The 24623-nt window shown below is 41.7% G+C and overlaps 1 protein-coding gene across 2 annotated transcripts in view; it reads right to left on the minus strand.

The window, feature by feature from the left end:
• Positions 1–24623, minus strand: part of KCNH1 (potassium voltage-gated channel subfamily H member 1) — a 372021-nt gene that overhangs the window by 310019 nt on the left and 37379 nt on the right. For both annotated transcript variants that reach the window (XM_025429838.3, XM_049112076.1), the window contains exons 4-5: positions 18379–18507; positions 10500–10618 (exon numbers count right to left, since the gene is read on the minus strand). In XM_025429838.3, the coding sequence (XP_025285623.3) occupies positions 10500–10618; positions 18379–18507 (248 nt within the window). The remainder of the gene's footprint in view (positions 1–10499; positions 10619–18378; positions 18508–24623) is intronic.

Consider the following 24623-nt stretch of genomic DNA (forward strand, 5'->3'; position numbering starts at 1 on the left):
TACATGCTGTCTACAAGAAACATACTTTAAATAGAAAGGCACAGGTAGATTAAATAAAAGGATGAAAAAAGACAACATTACTCGAAAGAAAGCAGAAGTAGCTATGTTAATTCTTGGCAGACCAGACTTCAGGGCAAGAAAAGCTATCAGGGGGGCACCTGGTTGGCTCAGTGGTTGAGTGTCTGCCCTCAGCTCAGGGCATGATCCCAGGGTCCTGGGATTGAGTCCTGCCTTGGGCTCCCCGCAGGGAGCCTGCTTCTCCCTCTGCCTATGTCTCTGCCTCTACGTGTCTCTCATGAATAAATAAATAAAATCTTTTTTAAAAATCCATAAGCCTCTAATCAGGCTAACTAGTCCCTGGGATGAGGCCCAAATGTCTGCCTCATATTGCCAATCAATGAGTAACTATTTATGCCAGATGAGGTCAACAAAAACACTAACATCATTTCCTTTTTTCATCCATTCAATCAGTTAAAAAAAAACAAACACTACCAATGAGCATCTACTATGTGTCAGACACTGTTTTAAATGTCTGGGATGTATCAATGAACAATGAACAGAATAAATAAATAAGCTATAGGGGCATCTGGGTGGCTCAGTCTGTGAAGTGTCTGTCTTAGGCTCAGGTCATGACCCTGGAGTCCCAGGATAGAGCCCCAAGTCAGGCTCCCTGCTCAGCGGGGAGTCTGCTTCTCCCTCTGTCCCTCCCCCTGCTCGTGCTCTTTCTCTCACTTTCTTTCTCAAATAAGTAAAATATCTTTTAAAAAATAAACAAGCTATATAGGACATTAGAAGGTACTAAGTGGAGAAAAAGAGCAGGAGAGAATTAGGAGTTATGAGTATTTTTACTTTCCTATTAATAATGCATATATATATAACAAATATATGCATATATATTAAGCAAATACTTTTTCTTCTCTCTCATATCCCCTTATCAAACATAAGATGTATTAATAATAGTTTACATCTCAGTGTTTAAGTGATAGAATATCAAGGTGAAGAGTAAACATTACCCAAGAATTTTGTATCCACTCCTGTGGGAAGAGTTGGCACATTTTTGGTTAAATGCAGGATAACTGGATCATGTTACATGGGAAGTATGACTTTGTTGCTGTCTTTATTTGGAGATCAAGAATGGTTTAAGCGAATGTGTATGACAGGCTGACAAGTGGTAAACTATAATAGTTTCTTGTGTCAACTCGGCTAGACTGTGGTACCCAGTTATTCGATCAAACACTAAGCTTTCCTGTGAAGGAATTCTGTAAATGTGATTAATATCTACAATCAACTGACTTTCAAGAAAGCTGACTATAGCTTATAACCTGGATTGCCCCATCCAATAAGCTGAAAGCCTTTAAGAGCAGAACAAAGTCCACCTGTGGACTTTGGCATTGGCTACTTCCAAAAGTTTCCAGGTGGCCAAGCTGCCCTATGAATTTTGGACTTGCCTAGCCAGCACCCAGAATCACATAAAGCAACTCCTTGCAATAAATCTCTTAATATATAAATATCCTAGTGTTTCTGATTCTCTGGTAGAACCCTGACTGATGCAGGTAACCACCCAGAGAAAATGACATTTGAGTAAAGACTTGCAGCTGGTGAAAGAGCTACCACGCAGATATCTGAGAGAAGAATGAGCCAGGTGTGTATGAGGAACATACACCAGGAGTGTGGCTGAGTGAGAGCAAGCAAGGCACAGAGCAGCAGGAAAGGAAGCTGATTTAGTAACCAAAAGCAGCAACTGGGACAGGGAAAAGTGCAGGCCGGATGCCAATAGGTTTCCTTTAGTCTTCTTTCAGTGATATACTGAGCCCAAATCAGAACCAAAAACTAGGCTTCCGAGTGCCTCACCATCTCTAAGATGACACAGGTGAATGCTCGCATCCCCATTAGTGGCAAACGCTCTGGGGTGCCACAAGTCGATCATCTCTAGTTGACTCATCTGACATTCAGTGCACTAGTGCACAACAGCCCCTGTGAGCTGCACTACACCGACCACTCCTCTCCTAGAGGTCCAGGAGCCAGGATGCCACAAGTCGATCTTCTGTAGTTGACTCATCTGACATTCAGTGCACTAGGGCACAGCTGCCCCCATGAGCTGCACCACTCTTCTCCTAGAGGTCCAGGAGGCAGGAGTCAGGCCAGAGAGGACCCTGTCATCTGAGCACAGGTCAAGAACTGAGTGGCCAACACCAAGTAGAGAGACAGCTTACTTGTCATCTCTGGGTAAGAAGGAAGTTGGCTGTGTGCAAGGTATGATGCTCTTAACTGGTCCACCCAGGCAGAGTTGAAAAAATGAAGACCAGGCACCATCAAAGGCAGATAATAAGTGATCTGGATGCAGAGCCACCAGAGCCATTACGGTAAGGGTAATTCGAGCACGTGAAGCCTAGTGAACCACCTGATCCAGGCTTCCCAGCCTCTCATTTGTCCCAGCAAAAACACCATCACAGGTTTTCCTTACTACAAAGCTTACCAGAACAACAATTATTCCAAGTACATTCATTAGCCTAGAAAGATGTTCATGATTATATAAAGTGAAGAAATGGTGACACAACCACATTACATGTACCTGTTGATTCATAGATACCTCTGAACCTCATAAATATTAATTATGAAAAAAAATGTACTTACTAAGCTTTAAGAAATGGATACACTTAACAAAAAGAGTTAAGGAATGCATATAAGAATTATAACAAAGCCATCTGATTAGTGGGATAACAGGTGATTTTTGTTTCCTATTATCTTTTTTCCTCTAATAATATGAATTGCTCAAATAAAAAAATGTTTATGGGAGACAAGATGACAAAAGAACAGGGGTCCTCAATTCATCTGGTTGCACAAACTTACCTAGATAGCTTTCAAAACATCCTGAACACCTACGAATTCAACCTGAGATGTAAAGAGAGAACAGCTGGAATGCTACAGAGAGAAAAGTGATCGCTTCTGACAAGGGAGGAAGGCAAAGAAAAAAGGGGGTGGGGGGTGGGGATCCACAACAAGCCAGGGCACGATAAGCAGGAACTTTCAAAATCTGCACCTGAGTCTTTCCTGACTGAAAAGTGCTCAGCAGGGGAGTGAAATAAGTCAAGCAGAAAAGGACAAACATTATATGGTCTCATTCATTTGGAGAATATAAAAATTAGTGAAAGGGAATAAAGGGAAAGGAGAGAAAATGAGTGAAAATGTCAGTGAGGGTGACAAAACATGAGAGACACCTAACTCTGGGATATGAACAAGGGGTAGTGGAAGGGGAGGTGGGTGGGGGGTTGGGGTGACTGGGTGACGGGCACTGAAGGGGGCACTTGGTGGGATGAGCACTGGGTGTTATGCTATATGTTGGCAAATTGAACTCCAACAAAAAAATTTTTTTAAATAAACTAAAATAATGTCAGACCCCTCCCCCCCCCAAAAAAGTGCTCAGCAGGAAATAGGACAGAATCACAGGAGGGGCAGTGAAGCTTCAACATTCCCAGAGACACAATAAGAATAGAGGCACCTGGGAGAAAGCTCACTGCAAACCGCTGTCAGATCACAGTAAAGGGCTAGAACTCCGCAACCCTCCGGGTCATTTGGGAGAAGCCAGCCCATACGCAGGTCAGCACTGGAGCTCCCCTTACCCTAGAGCCTGCCAACAGACAGAGGCAGCTGTCCTATGTTCCTCTTTGGAGAGGCAGACCCGGGAGCAGGTCCAGCAGTGCAGGGCCCTCAATCCAAGGGCAGCAAATTGGACAAAGCTGGCTATCCTCCATTCCCTTTTGGGAGAAGCAGACCCCAGGAGGGCACAGGACAGCAAGAACTCTCCTGCCACTGGGCACCCTGCAATTTCTGCAGATCAGTGCACCTGCCCCCAGGAGCATCTAGGCCAGTATGGACTGGGAGACTGCAGTTTGGTACTCGTGGGGAGCTCTTGGGTCCGGAGCTGGAGATCTGGCCGCTGCCATTTTTTGACTTTTTTCTTCTTTTCACAGTTCACCTGGGAGAGGCGGGGGCCTCTAGGGAACAAAGGCCTCACAGGATAAACAGCTGAAACTGAGCCAGGTCACCTGGCAAGGGGAAGGGCATCTCTGCCCAGGCACAGACACCTGAGAACCAGTGCAGTAGACCCCTACCCCAGAAGAACTGCTAGAAGAACAAGGGAAGAGCAAGTTTACTGACCAAGCAGCACTGGAAAGCTCCAAGACTGAGGGAAAATAGTATATAGAACTAGAGATTTTCTCATTACAGTTTATTTATATTTCAGGTTTAAAAATTTCCCATATTGTTTCTCTTTTCCTTCCTTAACTACAATACTTTACCAACTCTTTGTTTTAAAGCTTTTTCCTTTTTGACTTTCATATTTCTACATTTAATGTTTAGATATATTCTTCATTTTTTGATTCCCATCAATGTATTCAACTTAATTTTGGTAGATATACGAGTTATGGGTTTTTGTTTTTTGTTCTTTGTTTTTTTCTGTCTCATTTTGTTTTATAATGGTGGAAGTTAGTACCTTCTAACACACAGACCAAAATACACCCAGAACCAAGTGGAACAATGTGTTGGTTCATTCTGTGAGATTATATTCCTTCTTCCTTCCCAATCTGCCCCTCTCTTTTATCTTGTTTCTGTTTTTGTGGTTGATGTTAGGTCTCTATATAAGTTTTTCTGGTTTATATAAATTTGGAATTGAGCATCTGCTAACATACAGAACAAAATATACTCAGAACCTAGAGGATCACCCTCTAGGTCCCCTCAGGGAGACTATATTCTCTCTTCATCACCACTTCCTCACCAACCCTTTTGTTTTTGTTTTTTTATTCTTACTATTTTGTTTTAAAATTTGTTTTTCACTTCAGTGGTCCCTTTGTTTTATTTTTTTCTGTTCTTCTTTTTCTTTTATTTTCTGGTCTCTGACCTCTTCAGAATGGTCTATGGTGTATTTTACTTAGGTTGTGGTTGATATTTTTGACTCTGCTTGCTTGCTCATACAGCCACTCTGAACTGGACAAAAGAAAGAGCCAAAAGTAATACTGTCTGCCACAGAATTTCTGGACCTGGATTTAAATAACATGTCAGAGATACAATTCAAAAGTACAATTATAAAATTACTGGTGGCTCTGAACAAAAGCATAAAGGACTCTAGAGATTCTCTTAATAAGATCTAATCAGGCCAAAATTAAAAATACTTTAACAGAGATGCAGTCTAAACTGGATGCTCTAACTGCTAGGGTTAATGAGATGGAAGATAGAGTGAATGACATGGAAGACAAGTTGATGTAAAGGAAGGAAGCTGAGGAAAAAAGAAAAACAATTAAGAACCCATGAGGAAAGGCTTAGGGAAATAAATGATAGCTTGAGAAGGAATAATATTCATCTTACTGGGATACCAGAAGAGGTAGAGAGAGAGAGAGGACCACAAAGTATATTTGAACAAATCATAGCTGACAACTTCCCTAATCTGTGGAAGGAAATAGGCATTCAGATCCAAGAGATAGAGAGGAGCCCCCCCGCAAATCAACAAAAACTGTTCAATACCTTGACATTTAATAGTGAAACTTGCAAATTTCAAAGATTAAGAGAAAATTCTTAAAGCAGCTCAGGAAAAGAGATGCTTAACTTATGTGGGGAGAAATATCAGATTAACAACAGACCTATCCACAGAGACCTGGCAGGCCAGAAAGGGCTGGCATGATATATACAGGGTACTTAATGAGAAAAAATGCAGCCAAGAATACTTTATCCAGCAAGGCTGTCATTCATAATAGAAGGAGACATAAAGAGCTTCCAGGATAGACAGAAACTGAAAGAATATGTGACCACCAAACTGGCTCAGCAAGAAATATTAAGAGGGACCCTGTAAAAGAAAGAGGGAGCCCAAAGAAACAATCCACAAAAACAGGAACTGTATAGGTAATACGATGACACTATTCATATCTTTCAAAAGTTACTCTGAACGTGAATGGGCTAAATGATCCCATCAAAAGACACAGGGTAATGGACTGGATAAAAAAGCAAGACCCATCTATATGTTGTCTACCAGAGACTCATTTTGGATATAAAGACACCTCCAGACTGAAAATGAAGGGGTGGAGAACCATTTACCATTCAAATGATCCTCAAAAGAAAGCTGAGGTAGCAATCTTCATATTAGATAAATTAGAGTTTATACAAAAGAATGTAATAAGAGATGAAGAGGGACACTCTATCATACTTAAAGGGTCTATCCAACAAGAAGACCTAACAATTATGAATATTTACGCCCCTAATCTGGGAGCAGCCAAATATATCAATGAGTTAATAACCAAAGTAAAGAGATACATAGATAATAATATATTAATAGGAGGCTTCAACACAGCACTCTTAGTAAAAGACAGATATTCTTAACAAAAAAAAGACAGATATTCTAAGCAGAACATCACCAAAGAAACAAGGGCCTTGAATGATACACTGGACTGAATAGATTTCACAGATATATACAGAACTTTCCATCCTAATGCAACTGAATACACGTTCTTCTCAAGTTCACACAGAACTTTCTCCAGAATAGACCACATACTGGGTCACAAATCAGGTCTCAACTGATACCAAAAGATTGGGATTGTCCCCTGCATATTTTCAGGCCACAATGCTTTGAAACTAGAATTCAATCACAAGAAGAAATTTGGAAGAAACTCAAACACATGGAGGTTAAGGAGCATCCTACTAAAAGATAAATAGGTCAACCAGGAAATTAGAGAAGAATTTAAGATTCATGGAAATTAATGAAAATGAAAATACAACTGTTCAAAATCTTTGTGATATAGCAAAATCAGTCTTAAGAAGGAAACACATTGTAATACAAGCCTTCCTCAAAAATTTGGAAAAAACTTGGGGATTCCTGGGTGGCTCAGTGGTTTAGCGCCTGCCTTCCGCCCAGGGCATGATCCTGGAGCCCTGGGATCGAATCCCACATCGGGCTCCCTGCATGGAGCCTGCTTCTCCCTCTGCCTGTGTCTCTGCCTCTCTCTCTCTCTCTCTCTCTCTGTCTCTCATGAATAAACAAATAAAATCTTTAAAAAAATAAATTGGAAAACTCAAATATGCAATCTAACCTCACATCTAAAGGAATTGGAGAAATAACAGCAAATAAAGCCTAAACTAAGTTGAAGAAGAGATATAATAAAGATTAGAGCAGAACTCAATGAAATAGAGACCAGAAGAACTGTAGAACAGATCAACAAAATCAGGAGCTGGTTCCTTGAAAGAATTAGTAAGACAGATAAACTCCTAGCCAGCCTTATTAAAAAGAAAAGAGAAAAGACTCAAATTAATAAAACCATGAATGAAAGAACAGAGATCACAACCAATACCAAGGAAATACAAACGATTTTTAAAAACGTATTATGCGCAGCTTTATGCCAACAAATTAGGCAATGTAGAAGAAATGGATGCATTTCTGGAAACCTATAAATTACCAAAACTGGAACAGGAAGACATAGAAAACCTGAACAGGCCAATAAACAGCAAGGAAATTGAAGCAGTCATCAAAAACCTCCCAAGACACAAAAGTCCAGGGCCAGATGGCTTCCCAGGGGAATTCTAACAAACATTTAAAGAAGAAATAATACCTGTTCTACTAAAGCTATTTCAAAGGATATAAAAAGATGGAATACTTCCTAACTCTTTCTATGAAGCCAGCATTACCTTGATCCCAAAACCAGACAAAGACCCCATCAAAAAGGAGAATTATGGACCAATATCCCTGATGAACATGGTTGCAAAAATTCTCACCAAGATACTAGCCAATAGGATCCAACAATACATTAAGAGGATTATTCACCATGACCAAATAGTATTTATCCCCAGGATGCAAGGGTGGTTCAACATTCCTAAAACAATCAACATGACAGATCGCATCAATAAGAGAAAAAACAAGAACCATATGATCTTCTCAATAGATGCAGAGATAGCATTTGACAAAATACAGCATCCATTCCTGATCAAAACTCTACAAACTGTATGGATAGAGGGAACATTTCTCAATATCTTAAAAGCCATTTATGAAAAGCCCACAACAAATATCATTCTCAATGGGGAAAAACTGAAATCTTTTCCCCTAAGATCAGGAACACGAGAAGGATGTCCGCTCTCACCACTGTTATTCAACACAGTACTAGAAGTCCTAGTCTCAGCAATCAGACAACAAAAAGAAATAAAAGGCATTCAAATTGGCAAAGAAGAAGTCAAACTCTCCCTCTTTGCAGATGACATGATATTGTATATAGAAAACCCAAAAGACTTCACCCCAAAATTGCTAGAACTCATACAGCAGTTCGGCTATGTGGCAGGATACAAAATCAATGCCCAGAAATCAGTGGCATTTCTGTACACTATCAATGAGACTGCAGAAAGAGAAATTAAGGAATTAATTATATTAACAACCACACCCAAAGCCATATGATACCTAGGAATAAACCTAACTAAAGAGGTAAAGGATCTATACCCTAAAAACTACAGAACATTTCTGAAAGAAATTGAGGAAGATGTAAAGAGATGGAAAAACATTCCATGCTCATGAACTGGAAGAATAAATATTGTGAAAATGTCTATGCCACCTAGAGCAATTTACACGTTCAATGCAATCCCTACCAAAATACCATGGACTTCCTTTACAGAGTTGGAACAAATAATCTTAAGATTTGTATAGAATCAGAAAAGACCCCAAATAGACAGAGGATTATTGAACAAGGAAACCAATGCTGGGGGCATCACAATGCCTGATTTCAAGCTGTATTACAAAGTTGTGATCATCAAGACAGTATGATACTGGCGCAAAAAAACAACACATAGATCAATGGAACAGAATAGACAACCCAGAAATGGACCCTCACCTCTATGGTCAACTCATCTTTGACAAAGCAGAAAAGAATATCCACTGGAAAAAGGACAGCCTCTTCAGTAAGTGGTATTGGGAAAACTGGACAGCCACATGCAGAAGAATGAAACTGGACCAATTTCTTATACCATACACAAAGATAAACTCAAAATAGTTGAAAGATCTAAATGTGAGACAAGAATCCATCAAAATACTAGAGGAGACCACAGGCAACAACCTTTGTGAACTTGGCTACAGCAACTTCTTGCTAGACACATCTATGAAGGCAAGGGAAACAAAAGCAAAAATGAATTATTGGGGCTTCATCAAGATAAAAAAAAACCTTCTGCACAGCGAAGGAAACAAACAAAACTAAAAGACAACCAACAGAATGGGAGAAGACATTTGTAAATGATGTATCAGATAAATGGCAAGTATCCAAGATCTGTAAAGAACTTATCAAACTCAACACCCAAGAAACAAACAATCCAGTCATGAAATGGACAGAAGACATGAACAGACATTTCTCCAAAGAAGACCTACATATGGCCAATGAGCACATGAAAAAATGCTCCACATCACTGGCCATCAGGGAAATACAAATCAAAACCACAATGAGATACCACCTCACACCAGTGAGAATGGCTAAAATTAACAAGACAGGAAACAACAAATGTTGGAAAGGATGTGGAGAAAAGGGAACCCTCTTGCACTGTTGGTGGGAATGCAAACTGGTGCAGCCACTCTGGAAAACAGTGTGGAGGTTCCTCAAGAAGTTAAAAATAGAGCTACCTTATGACCCAGCAATTGCACTACTGGGTATTTACCCCAAAGATAGATGTAGTGAAACACCAGGACACCTGCACCCCAAAGTTCATAGCAGCAATGTCCACAATAGCCAAACTGTGGAAGGAGCCTCGGTGTACATCGAAAGATGAATGGATAAAGAAGATGTGGTCTCTATATACAATGGAATATTACTCAGCCATCAGAAAGGATGAATACCTACCATTTGCTTTGACATGGATGGAACTGGAGGGTCTTATGCTGAGTGAAATAAGTCAATCAGAAAAGGACAATCATCATATGGTTTCACTCATACGTGGAATATAAGAAATAGTGCAATGGACTATAAAGGAAAGGAGGGAAACTGAGTAGGGAAAAATTAGAGAGGGAGAAAAACCATGAGAGGCTCCTAACTCTGGGAAACAAACAAAGGGTTGCGGAAGGGGAGGTGGGTGGGGGGATTGGTGACGGACACTAAGGAGATCACTTGATGGGATGAGCAGTGGGTGTTATACTATATGTTAGCAAATTGAATTTAAATTTAAAAAATTGTTTATGGTTTATAAGTATAAACCCCTTTGTGGATATAGGACTTCTAGCCTCTTCTCTACTCCCTCAAGAAAGTGAATTGACACCTATCACCTCAATAAGCTGGAACAGTGCTGTCTGCAGGCCCCTTTTACATCCAGGAAAGCACAAAGCTCAAAGGAGTTAGGTCGTTTTCCCAAAGTCACATGTCATGGTGCATAGCCCAGCCAAGACAGGAGTATGAGGGTCCTGAAGGTCTCTTCCAAACCACACCCTTGCTTTGTAGCATTTTCTCAGCCCTGCACCCTAGAGAAGTGAGGTTTAAGAGGAGCTAGCCCGTTGCCCTTACCTCAGCCAGGCGGGAGTGCTTGTGGACATTCTCGCCTTTTTGCACACTGGGAGCCAGCTGCTGCAGGACACCCCTGCTGCTTGTCAGTGCTCTAGTCAGCCGAGCAAACTTCCCCCAGCCTAGAGCATGCAGAGGAGAGAAGAGACAGTTTCAATCATATCCTGAAGGTCATGGACATTCACACCACCAGTTACACTGTCGAAGTACATACACCCATTGTCCTCCTGGGCTCCTGTGAGTCACTCTGCATTCCTCCCAGCCCAGACTTGCTGCTCAGAAAAGCACCGAGACACACTCAAATTTGTGTAGCAATTTAGTTTTCCCTGCACTTTCACTCTGTCCTAGTCATAGCTTTGTGACATACGTAGGGCAGATCTCAGTACTGTTTTACAAATAAGGAAACAGAGGCAGAGTGCCTAGAGAACTACAAAGAGTCCAGAACCCAGATCTTTCCACTCTGGCCCAAAGCTTTCCTGCCAGATAATACCAGGCAGTCAAGATAGTTCTCTGACTTTGTGACTGGGCTCAGGATGTTCCCAACCCCCACAGAGTCTGATGTAGAGACCAGGCTGGTTCCATGGGTTGCATGGACAAGCTAGTTAAATGGCCATTCCATGCACTACATTCTCCAAAGCCAGGGGAATGAGAAATGAATCTAATCCCTGGGCAGGTGGGGGAAAGCATGGGCATATTTTAGTCTGCTCTGGGATGGGGGAAGGATGGTTGGTGACAGGTTCCCCAAGTACCAAGAATCCCAAAGAGCCTGGTACTGAACCTGGAACAAAGAAATCTCCTCACAGTCCAATCTCTGCCTCCAGCTTGCTTTGTGATCCCCAACAAGTCTTTTATGTTGTTTAAGCCTTATCTGTAAAGTGGAGATTAAAATACTCTAGGTGCCTAAAGGTACGGTACACCTGCCTGGTAAGACAACAAGGCTAGATTTAGTGGGCTCCGGTTAGTAGACTAAAACAGAGGCTGTCTGGAGGCCTCCTTGGCTCCCTGGACTAGCTTAGCTCCTCCAGGAAAAGTAAAATGCTGGTCCTTTTCCAATCCAGCCCCATCTGCAGTGCAGAAGCTAAGACATATGAGTGATCTTTACTGCATTTAAAGGTCCCCAAAGACAACTGTCCTTTCCAACGTCCAACAACCCAACCTATCTGCATCAAAGTTATGACTATGGCAATTGCCTCATGAGACTCCTGAACACCTGTCAGGGTTCTCAAGCCCAAGCTTGAGAGTCTTTGGGGCTCCAAAGACTTAGCTGTGGGGTCTAAGTAAACAGAGCATCCAACTCCTTTCACATGATAGAGCATCCGACTCTTTTAAGATGACAGTTAAAAGCAAGACTAGACGATTTATTTTTTGGTTGTGTTTGTTTGTTTGTTTGTTTGTTTGTTTGTTTGTTTGTTTTGTGGTCCTTTCGTGTTTAGCAGTATCCAACATCTTGCAGCAGACATCTCTTCTGCCAAATTTTACCCTGGGGCACCTTTTCCAAGACAGACTTGGAATCCAGAGGACAATGAACTTAAGCAGCCAAATGGCCCTCTTCTTGCACAACCTTAAAGAATCATGATCTGGATAAATTTTTGTCAACATAGCAAGAATAGCAAATCGGTTATTATCTCATTCCAGAAGTTCTAGGCTTAATAAAAGATAGTGGCATTTTCATCCATCCTGATGCCATTAAGCAGACCAACAGAATCAGCTTGAAAAGAGGTACATGGTGATCATCAGATGGTAGGGGTAGCATTAATGTTAACAGGAAGAGACAGTCCAGACTCTACAGGGGTCTTTGACATCTCCCCCAAATGTGCCATTTATGAAGATGTTCACTGAAATCTGCTTTTGTGAATTGCGGGCTAGAAATTTCTAAAGTCTCTTTCAGAGTTAGGCTCTCTTTCAGCTCAAAATAAAACTGGAACTGAGTTCTACAGAGCTGTTCAAGAACAAAAAGGGTATTCTTCAATCAGGTAAAACATAGCCATGCATGCAAACACCAACAAGGTTCTGCAACCCCCTGATCCAACCCACCCCTTGGCTACCACCACTACTACCACCACCAAGATGCACACCCTGAGACAAATGATAAGAGGAAGGTCACAGAACCTGCCCGGCAGGGACTTCAGGGTCCTGGTCCAAAGCTGATCTAACACAAGGGATGAAAAGAAAGATCCCTGGACCTCTGGGCATTTCCCCAGGCTCAAACTAGCCTCTCACTCTCTGGGCTAGCCCTGAAACCTTTCCAAGAATGTGGCTGTCAAAGGAGCTGCCTGAGTGGAAGGCATAGGAAGATGAGTGGGTGCTAGATGGGAAAATGGACAGGCAGTGTGAAATTCTCCATCACACCTCTACCGGGAGGAACAAGCTCTGTGTCTTCTGTAGGAAGGAAATACTTTCTAATAGGAACCATTACCTGGCCAGATGAAAAAACTTCATTCATGTATTAACTCTATAAACATAATTACTACACGCCAAGCATCGCACTAGGTACTAGAGATACTGAGATAAATAAGACACAGATTCTGTCTTCAAAAAGCATGCATACCAGTAGGGAAGATTGACAGATAAATTTTAAAAGCCATGACATAGTGAGCTAAGTTGTGTGACAGACATGAATATAGGATGCTAGGAGTCAAGGCTGTCCAAAGAAGGCAAGCTAAAAAAAAGGGGGGGGAGGGTAAGCTAATCCAGGGTAAGGATTCAGGGAGAGCGTCCCAGAGGAGGTGATATACTAGAGCAAAATTCTGAAAGATGAGTAGGAGTCAAAAACACAAGAACGAAAAGATAGACATTGTACACAGAAGGAACAGCACCTACAAAGGCAAAAATCATAAAACAGGGTAATATGTCAATAAAGAGTAAGACACCCTAAATGGCTGGATGAGTGAGGCGCGGCTGGTAGAGGGGAGGAGGATGTAGACCATAGCCTAAAGTGATATTACAGTCGTTGCCAGGGGCCAGATGGAGAAGAACTTTGGTGGTAAGAACCGAGATCGCAAGAAATTTGAACTTCATCCTGAAACCCACGGGGAACCAGGGAGGAGTTTAAATAGGCATGAGGAGGAGGAAACACATTGATTTCATTTTAGAAAGACAGAATGGGGGGATCCTTGGGTGGCACGGCGGTTTAGCGTCTGCCTTCAGCCCAGGGCGTGATCCTGGAGTCCCAGGATCAAGTCCCACATCAGGCTCCCTGCATGGACCCTGCTTCTCCCTCTGCCTATGTCTCTGCCTCGCTGTGTCTCTCATAAATAAATAAATAAAAGCTTTAAAAAAAAAAGACAGAATGGTAATGTGCATGGTCAATTTTATCAATAGATAAAAGACCAGTCAGGACCCCAGGCAAGAGATCCTGCACGCCTAGACAGTACTGTGGCCTGAGCCAGGTGATGAGAGCTGGAGAACAACTACAGAGGTAGGATCCACAGAACTCGGTGAACAGCAGCTGTAGAAAGAGAGACAAGGCATCCAGGTGGCCTCTGGGTTCCAGGTTTGGGGGACTGGGGTAACGGCCACCAATGAGATTAAAAACACATAAGAGAAGCAAATGTATGTGGTGGAAGATAACAGGTACAATGTGGACCAGAGCCATCAGGAGAAACACTCCTGGAAACAATGAACCTCCTGTTGTCCAAAAGGCCAAATAGGAGGACACAACCCAATGAGAACCGAGCTCAGGATGATATGCCTTAGGGGAAGCCCAGTGGACCTTTTCCAAAAGGAAAATAAAGCAGCTCCTCCTCCAAGGGAGCGTTTCCCAGGTATTGCCCTATCACCAGCAAAACTGTCCGCTCCCTCTTCTGTATGCTCCCCTTGGCCTTAGGCAGACTTCTCTCTGTTCAGCTAACACACATGTACTGGGTATCTTTGGAGTGAAAGGGGTTGGACAGGAAGGGAAGAGGAGGCATGAAAGGAGAAGAAGGCCAGAAGGAAGGAAACACAACGTGCAATCCAGCAGTCGGCTAAACAGTACTCGCCGGATCCCTTCTCCATTCTCAGTAAGGACAATCACTTCCCCCTTCCTTGACCACACAACAGCTGCTGGCTTCAACTGGGGCAAGGCCCCCCTCCCCAGGCTACTTTAGCCCATATAACCCTGTATCCTCCCTAGGTCAGGAGAGGATCCTGGGTTGAGATGAAATTTCAGCTCCTCCAAGGATAAGTCCAGGGATAGGAGAAAAGACAAACCTATGGTCCCCACTCTGGGAAATCATGCCATGTCACTTTGAGTAGAAGTTGCAGAGGATGGCTGTAAGGTGTCCTGACCTTGTAGGGAGGCTGTGAGGCCAGCTTGTCCTAATCTGCAGTCACAGATTCTCTTAGAGGAGCTGGTGCCATAACCCAACATACACAAGAGAATAGAGGACACTGATGACCGAGATGGACAGTCAGTGTGGACACTGCCTAAGCATCCTCAAGTCTTCCTCCTCTGATCTTTTCCCTGTCAGTGTAGAAATAACCAAAACTCTAGGGTGGCTTCTTCAAGGAGCAGTCACGAAATCATCACCTTTCCATTATCCTAACAGCAGAGAGATAAAATGTCAATATCCAGGGGACAAGAGGGGACTTGTGGCTTGTATCCACTGCTTGGTTTCTTTCCCAAGAGTGCCTCGCAAACATCACACAGGAAGACATTTGGAGAAGGGTCTGCAGTTACAGCGGCTTGCCAGAGCCCTTATCCCTGCATATTCTCAATCCCTCACTTTAAAAATCTCCTCTGAGGCTCTACATTCCTTTTGTTATCGGAATCTGGCTCAAGTTTTGAAAATGAATTCACTCCTTCAACGTGAGATTATTTGGTGGGGTAAGAGACAAAACAAGAGGGATGACTCATCCTCATCCTTTAGGAAACAAGGTAGAGAGCAACTCTGGGCCTTACCATCTCATTTTTCTCTTCCCATTTGTCCAGGCCTCCTAGCTCAAAAGGGAGAAAAAGACAGAGAAAAATATCCTGTAGCCACTACCAATTATCCATAATAACAGACAAGTAAGAGATTAGAAACAAAGGAAACCCCTGAAACATCACAGAGTCTCATTTCAGCCAAGAATTCCCAGCTACTCTCTCATTCTAACTTCACACACATGCACGCATGCACGCACACACGCACACACGCGTGCACCCACGCATGCATACACCCAGAGCTGCTACCAAACAGCAAATCTAGCTTGACTTGCATTGCCTGGTCCACACCATCTGTGGACACCTTTTGTCAGAGAGCTAAGGAAGAAGTCAAAAGACAGAAAAGAGAGGATGAGGGAGTCAGGGGCCTGGATCATTCCTAAAAAGGAGCTTGAGAACCAATACACTAAATGTAAGAGGGGCCTCAGGGCCATCCAATCACCTGCCAAAGGGGAGTTATTTTGTGTCAGACGCTAAAATAGTGGACTGCAGATTATCCCATGTGTTTGTGGAGTGTTTGTGGGAAAATCTGAGGTGCCAACTGGCTTCTCGTATCACTTCCTGGAGGCACTTACCCCAATCCCAAGGCCCAGAGTCAGGCACTGCACGAGCAAGGAAAACAATGTCATTTTAAAGACAATTTGAACACAACTGACTAAAACAAAGGACAAATTTGATGGTGGGAAACACCTTGTGCTGCTCTGCCAAAGAACGATTATCCGAGGATTTCTGGGGTCTTCAGATAATTCCATCTCAAAAGTGAATCCTAAATAAGCCTGGGTCACAAGACTCGTACTGCTGAGTGAGGTGCTGTACTGAAAACCCAGCTGTATTTGCCAGAATCTCCCACTGTGACAACACATCCAAGAAGAAATGTCAAGTCAGGAGAACATTCCAGCCACGTGGCAATGTATCTTCCTGGATTTGATCCTTGCAGCCAGAACCACAGTTTATAGACTTACAACTAACAAGGCCTGGAGAACTATCATGCTCTTCCATCATAAACAGAGTGATATAAAATCTGACCTTGTCCTAAGTAGACTACCAAATCAAAGTAGGCCGGGGCACAGTGACATAACAAGTGGGAGGGTCCAGACATATCTGTCATGGCATCTGAAAGGGACAGGCTTATCCAGTCATGTCTTGGAGAAGACACTAAGCATGATCACTTAGCAGCATTCCTACAGGGAACACTGAAGTGTGCGGGTGTGCAACGTGTGTGTGTGTGTGTGTGTGTGTATATACCAAAACTCTCATCAGCAAGGAAATGCATCATTGAGTCAGGTTAAAAGAGGTAGGACATTTTTTTTTCCTGGAAAATAAACAGCTAGGCGAATCTCACTGCATCACTCTGATTTATCTCTTGTGTTACACTTCATGAGAGCCAAATGCATATACCTACGTGGCATGTGAGGCACCCTCTCTGTTGAGTATGCCTCTCCTACTAAATACTTGCATGTCACCCAAAAATATTCCAGTGATGGTAAAAGGCAAACAGTCTGACTCAACCAACATTCTGACTATTTACGTTTTTAAGACAAAACTTACAAAAGCAAATGTCAAAATATCTGACTGCCTTTAATATTTTATGAGTTTATTCAGTTAAAAAAGCAAATGGCCTTTCTGGATGATAGCAGGATGATACTTAATCATGAGTGAGTCTATCTCCGTGTAATCACTATTGCGCTGAGAAATCCTCAAGTCAGAAACCAGAAATCAGGGAGTCACAGACCTGCAGGAAAAAGAGGAGACTGCAGGAGCTGAGGCACTGGTTGAGAAACTTTACATCTGCTGTAGTCTTGAAACCAAAAGGCAGGCTGAAATTGATATACTGGGTTATCAGATAATTAAAAAAAGAAAAATAATACGATGCACTGGTATGTACAGCATTGTGCTCTGAACTTATAAATGTGAGCATCCAAATGTGCTAGAGGACACACCCCCAGAGAAAAGTCACAAAATGAAAAGACCATGATGCTTTTTATTTCCTCCTATAAGATACATTTAACAATCACAATTTTATCACATCAAGAATACTCCCCAATTTGACTTTTCCCTGGACTCTACTCTCATCTCTCTGCTGCATCTCAGGATACGGCAAGGAGCAGAGTTCTCAGAGAGAGCTAGAAAATCAACCACAGAGCCAAGAAGCACTGCAACAAGAAAGAGCTATGGCCTCTCGGTTATCTTGCATGCACGCAATGGAAGGGGGATGGAAGAGAGTGCTGTGACACCCCCTAATCCCAAACCTCTGAGGATAACGTGCCATCTATTGTATATCTGATTACCTTGACCTCTTCAAGAGTACAGTTGTTCTAGAAATCCTGAGTCCTTTCCTTCACTGGCCCGCAGTGTGATTCAGAGAATACATGTACATGATACATGGCTGAAGTGAGTGCTAAAATCTGTGGTCACAAGCTGATTAAATGACCCAAATGGAAATGTTACTCAAGACCATGGCCTCATTAATACCATGTTTCCAATGAATTCACCAGCTGTAGACCTAACAACCACAGAGGCTAGAGCTGTGTTAAAATCAACTGTAACAATCTTGAAATGCAAGACCTCAGTCAAATCTAACAAAGTCTATATACAAATACGATGAATGTGGCCATGGACTAACTCATTTGGGTGACCCCCATCTGTCATGGGGACACCAGAAAAGATTCTGTTGATACCAAAGGTGCCCAACTACCTTCTTCTGTCTAATCATTACTGGAAAGGGTTACTCTAAAAAGGTATAAAATTGAGTTCAAATGGTTTCCTAAACAAAGCTTTTTTCCCCTCCCCTTTGGCCCCTTAATACATTCCAGAATGATACAATGCTTTACCCAACACAAATTAAAGTTTAAATCTTGATCTTTGTGTAGAGATTGCCTTGGCAACCTCAAATTCTCTGGAATGGGAGTCACACCACAGGAAACAACAACAACAAAAAAAAACCACATAAATGTATTTGTACAAATCAGAATTACAAACCTTTACATGAATCATCCTCAATTGGCTGTTTGAAAGCTGTTATGTCACTGAAAGTGCAAAGAAATAAAACCACTTTATCCTGTTCATTTCGAATTGGAGCAATTTTCACAAAGAACCACACAGGTGTCCCTGAAAGAAATATCAAAAGGTTGGTCAGTAATTTGCATTCTCATGTGAGGTGCTCTGGAATAAAGACTGGGGAATGAATAGGTACAAATACTATTTCATTTTTAAATGGTTTCATTCCTTTAGGTGCTGGAATATCATATCATGAATTCCCCTTCTTGCTGAAATAAAAAACTTTCACAGTGACTGTTTGGCAGGGATTTGCTTCGGTTCAAATAATTTTGTTAAGTGTAGATCTCTTAACCCTTGCAAAATGATTAGAAATGGGTTGAAAATCCCTCCTGATCTTACGGAAGTCACTAAGGTACCTAAATACTTACCTTATACCATGCAGTAGACAAGTAAAGAATAAGGGCCAGGATGGGCATTGCCAATCATATCCAGCAGACCATTGCAAACTCAAATTTCCATTGCTAAAGGGCCCCAGTGTCAAAATCCAGTTTGGGCACCCATCAATTTGACTCACACGCTCAATCAACCATGGGCCAAAAGCCATATTTCTAAGTATCTCTCCCCAAAATAAAAATTCAAAAGGTCCAATGCAAGGGGGTAGATGATAACATGCTGAAGAAGGAAGAGAGAATCACCACAATCATTCTCCCAGCAAAGGTTCCCTTGAAAAGGAAGGTTTCCAGGTGGCTTTGGACTGTGTTGACATCAGTGCTCTAGGAAACTCAACCAATGTGTTTCAACTTCCAATCCTTATTGCTGAACAAAAACAAGGAACAAATGAGCTCTTCCAAAGCACTGCCTCATCAACACAAGGAGAAGGTGGGCAAGACTTCTGACTAACTTCTCAGAGAGGGCACCCAATCAGGTTTCTATGGCTAAATATCTATACAAAGTCAGCATCTAGCTTCTAAAACAGAATTAGGGAAAACAAGTGTTTTCTATCTATAGAGGTCACCCTAGCAAGCCACACCAATCAACTCTGTGAGGCAAAATTAAATGAAACACAAGAAAGTGGTAAGTTCTTCCCTATCTCATAGCCAAGGTCCTTAACAGCATCTGGGATATAAGAACTTAACTATTTGCTGAATTTTGCAGAACTGAGATAATACTGGGATAATACTTTACATGCTATTTTATAACCATTTCCAAGTTAAAATACAATAAGTATTTCTCCATGTTAAGAATTAGAGAAGCTTCCTGTATGCCAGGCACTGTGTTCAGCATTTTACACATATTATTTTAAGATAGCCAGCAAACAACTCACTGAATCTTGGGAGATGGAAATAAATCCTCAAGAGGTACCTGGGTCTCTCTGAAGGCAATCACAGCAAACTCTATACGATACTACAACATGGACAGACATCTCTGATCGACATTAGGATTAGCCAATCCAACTTAATAATAACCAGGTATAGCCACGTATTCACATGGAAGCATAAACAAGTATAAAATATATAGTCAAACAGCAGCAAATAGACCAGATGGGAATATATTCTTTAATCTTCATTATCTATACATTCATCCATAGTTATAACTTTGATCCTCTGTCGACTTTCCTGTTCCATAATTTTCAGCTGCCAGTTCCTGGGTACTCCCAGAAGACAAACAGATTTTAATGTCACCCTAAGAAAAATGTGTTTTGAAAGAAAAATCCACCATACAAAAATCACACATCGCATTCCAAAATCAAGAAGAATATGGCCTTTGAATCACCTACTGTTTCTGAAAGGTCTGTGCTACGATTCATCCCAGTTCCCTGCTCAGAACCTGTGGGATTTTAAACCATTTTCAATCAAGCAACAGAAAACTCAAAATAAAGTGTCACACCCATTGAGCCTACATATCACAGCTCTCCTTTATATTCTAGATGTTAAGACAAAAAGCAAACAAATAAAAAAAAAAAACATTTTCTTTCTGCTTTAAAAAAAAAAAGTAAGCAATTTTTTTTTCAGATAGTACACCAGAAAACACCACTAATTTATCAAACCAGTTAAGAAATCAGAGAGCTTCCCCCCCGTAACCCGACTCATGAGGTCTAACTCCAGGAGCCTCATCTTGCTGGAATCCCTGGAACCATAACCTTCCCAGTTGCCACCTATGGGCTACCCACACACTGTATCAGCTGGGCCCAAGGCCTGTGAACTTTCCTAGTTGGGACTGTGCCATCTAATCTTTATATTCCATTTATGACTCCTGAGATTGATGACACTAACCCACATCTCCCAGATCATGATAGCCTACTGTATTTATCGTGTGGGGAGGCCTTCTAGGTTTTACTACAGCTCAAACTCATCTTGAACTCCCCCCTACCCATTCCTACAGGTCAGTATTTAAAGCTGTGTTCTCCTCTCCACCAAACTGAGCCCAATGCTTCTTCCAGAGATGTTCCCTGATTAAACACGTGTTATTCTGATCATCTCTTTTCAGTAAATATATATGAATCTTCTAGCAAAACCTCGGAGTCAGTATGCATTGCCTTATAGTACATCTCTAGCTAATCAGGTGGGCTTATTGAGGGAGAAAATCTCCTATTGCCTGATCTGCTGTTTCCTCATGGAGAGACATATTTCAAAGGAACTCTCAGGTCTTTTCCCTGGATTGGGAATTCGGGAGTCAAGAATTGGACATGTGTAGCTCAAGCACCTCTCTTTATCTGCTCTCTTGGAGATGAATTTGCATCTTGCTCTGCTTCCCCATTCTATAGGTGTTAGGGGAGAAATCAAAGGGCAGGGGGATGACCAATAGGAGGAGAAGCCTGCAGTTCTCCAGGGCTATCTGTGTTGGGTGGGGAAATCTGTCTGATTCTAGGATTCACTTTTAGAAATTTCACTTGCCCATGGACATAAACAACAATTTCTAGGACCAACTTCACTGGTCATAAAGAGGATATTTTAACTCCATTTGCCTGATTCCTCTATCTCTTCCAACTGGTTCTGATCACAGGCAAGGAAAGAAAGGGCTATGTAATGGCTCCCTTCAATCCTTCACAATTGAAGACTCTTTCCTTAGATAGACTGTAATTCACTCTGGGGCAGGAGATCTGAACTTTCTCTGTCTTATCACCCTGCATCCCTGTTTAGTGCAAGGTCATGCATAGGGCCACATGAGGCCATTTCATAGCTCAACTCCAGAAGGTACTATTGTGGGGTTGGGAAATGCAACACCCTGATGGGATAGGTACCTGCTGAGTTTCAAAGAAATAAATCCTACTTCCAGTATCTTCACACTCAGACCTGCCTCTTTTCCAAATTATTGTGCCCTACACAATCTAGGAAAGCAAGCAGAATGGGCTTAAATTTTCATTTCTGATATTCTTTCAAAAGAGAACATGAGTCCCATCTATGTGGCACAGACCAGTAATTACAGTCTTTTAAGAGCAAAGCATTTCTAACCAGTGAAATATAACTCAAAGTCTCAATATATGTAACAGGTGCTTCAAGTGAACACAGACTGCCCAGCACCTGGAGCCCCTACTCACTCGGTTTCTCTTCCACCCCTCTGGATGCCCCCAAGGATATTCAGGAGTGCCTTGGCTCCATTCAGATATAAACCTGCCCAGAAGCAGAGGCCAGGGTAGTTGGCCTCCAGGGATCTCTCCAAGAGCCCAGATTCTGGACTACAATTCATCCCACCAAGATACAAGAGAGGCAATGCATGCACATATATTCACATATACAGACACAAAATCAGGAAGATAAGGTTAAAGTTCTGCCTCTGCACCCAAGTGGCTACAGTGGAAAAACAAGAAAAGCAAGTATTTGATGTCCTGTTTCTGCAAAAGGACAAGGGGTGAATGATAAATAAAGGAAGATCGATGCACAAATCCAAGAAAAATATAGCAAAGGCTGATGGCAAAGGCGGCTGCTGCTGGGAGAGCAGGTCTTTTCTGGCTGAGAGTACCAGTGGAGGGGCAGCTCCGGGTCAGGCTCCTCCTCTTGCTCACTCTGATTCTTATCCCTTACTAGCTGCCTTGGGTCACGTAGTAATGAATCTGACACCTTGACTTGGCGATGGGGTTTCTCAACCCTAGCAGTCAGATAACAAAACAGCAAGGCTTGGGTATACAAGAGATTTGTTTGGCTTCTGCTAGGCTTCCTCCTCTCCTGGACATCCTCCCAGGCACTCTCTATAACCAGGCAGCCAGGCATCCAGGCCATATTCGACAGCAACAGAATTAACCAAGCCACTATCACTGGCGTATGGAAATGGCCGCATTGTGCAGAGCCACTCAGACAGGTCCAGAAACTAGACTAGGGAATGGCGGCCTGCCCTAAGAAATAGACCAGTTGGTCTCAGGTCACCTTCCCTGAGACAAATGACAAGCACAGAGAGTATGAGAGAGTACCAGGGGGGAGAAGCGGCCACTGGCCATTAGAATATCTGACTGGGAATCCCAAGTCCTGGGTTTGAGCCCTATGTCTTAGTTTACTGTATGCCATTGCCATGTCACCTAACCTCTTGGACTCAGTTTCCTCATTTTCAAAGTAGGGATAATAGGCCTACTTTAGATTCAATAAAAATATATTGTATATATTTTTATATCCAATATAGGAATGTCTGATACATTCCTCCCTTCCTTTTAAATTACTCATCTGTAAGATGGAAAGGTTTGATCTTACCTCACAGGGCTGTCTGGATGACCTAAAAGAGAATGTATCTCATGGTGTTTAATGAAATTCCAAAGCTGCCTCTACCTGTTTTGAGGAAGATGGCCAGTCTCAAACATGGGGGAAAAGCTAGAAAAATCAATGCCTAAGCCTCAACTTAATTAAAATCTGATTGAAGACCAAAACACAAAACCTAAATAAATGGAGAGAGTTACATTGTTTGTAGATGAGAAGATTCAATTTTGTAAGATGTCAAGTCTCCCCATTTAATATATAAATTTAATGCAATTTCAATCAGAATCTCAATGGTTCTTTTTTGTTTGTTTTTCTCAGAGTTTGATGAATTGAAATTCAACTCAAGTAGAAAAATAAAGGTAGAAGAACAGCGAAGAAAGCTTTGAAATTCTTTGAAAGGAAAAATAACAACAAAACTGTTTACCACAGTTGACCCTTGCACAAAACAAGTTTGAGTGGTGCATGTCCACTTATACACAGATTTTTTTTTTTAGAAAGAGAATTTTATTTGGAATGAAAATAGATAGCCTGTCCCACCCACTTCCTCTAGGGAATATGGATTCTTTTCAATAAATATTATACTGTAAATGTATTTTCTCTTCCTTATGATTTTTTTGTAAAATTTTCTTTTCTCTAGAGGACTTTAAGAATACAATGTATATAACACTTATAACAAACATAATATGTGTTAACTCTTTAGGTTATTGGTGAGGTTTCTAGTCATCTGTAGCCTATTAGTGGTTAAGTTTTGGAAGAATCAAAAGTTAAACCAAGACTTTCAACCACAAGGGAGGTGATACCCCTCACCTTGTCTTGTTCAAATATCAACTAACTGTACAGTAACTAAGAGCCATTGGCACTGGCCCTAAAACAAACAACAATGAAAATAGTAATATCATTTATTAAGTGCTTACAATGGGGTCCAGTACTAACACATTATGGTTAATTCTCACAGCAACTCCGTGAAATGGAATTGTGACTGGAATTATTCCTTACTTTAAATACGGAAAATCCAAGTGAGAGAGCATTTTAATCAAACTCACATAGCTAATAGGCTACAAAAGGACTTGGAAAAGGAGAGGAGAAAAACAAGCTCATGAACGTGTGAGAATCTAGCATAGAAGAAAAAGACATTTCAAACTAGAAGGGAAGGGCTGGATTCTTTAATACATCATACTGAGATAATTAAATAAGCAATGTGGAAAATAAATTAAGTTAGATTGCTATGTCATGTAATAGATAAAAATAAATTCCAAATGGTTTAACGTTTTAAATATTCTAACACCGCTATAAAGGTACTAGAAAGAAAAATGGAAGAATATTTTCATTAGTACAGGTAAAGAGAAGAACTTCCTAAACATTATATAAAGCTCAAACCATAAAGGAAAACACTGCCATAAATTTATGACTTATAAATGATATAAAAGGGATGCCTGGGTGGCTCAGCAGTTAAGCACCTGCCTTTGGCACAGGGCGTGATCCTGGAGTCCTGGGATCAAGTCTCACATTGGGCTCCCTGTATGGAGCCTGCTTCTCTCTCTGCCT

This window comes from Canis lupus, chromosome 7 (genome assembly GCF_003254725.2).
Source record: "Canis lupus dingo isolate Sandy chromosome 7, ASM325472v2, whole genome shotgun sequence".
NCBI lineage: Eukaryota > Metazoa > Chordata > Mammalia > Carnivora > Canidae > Canis > Canis lupus.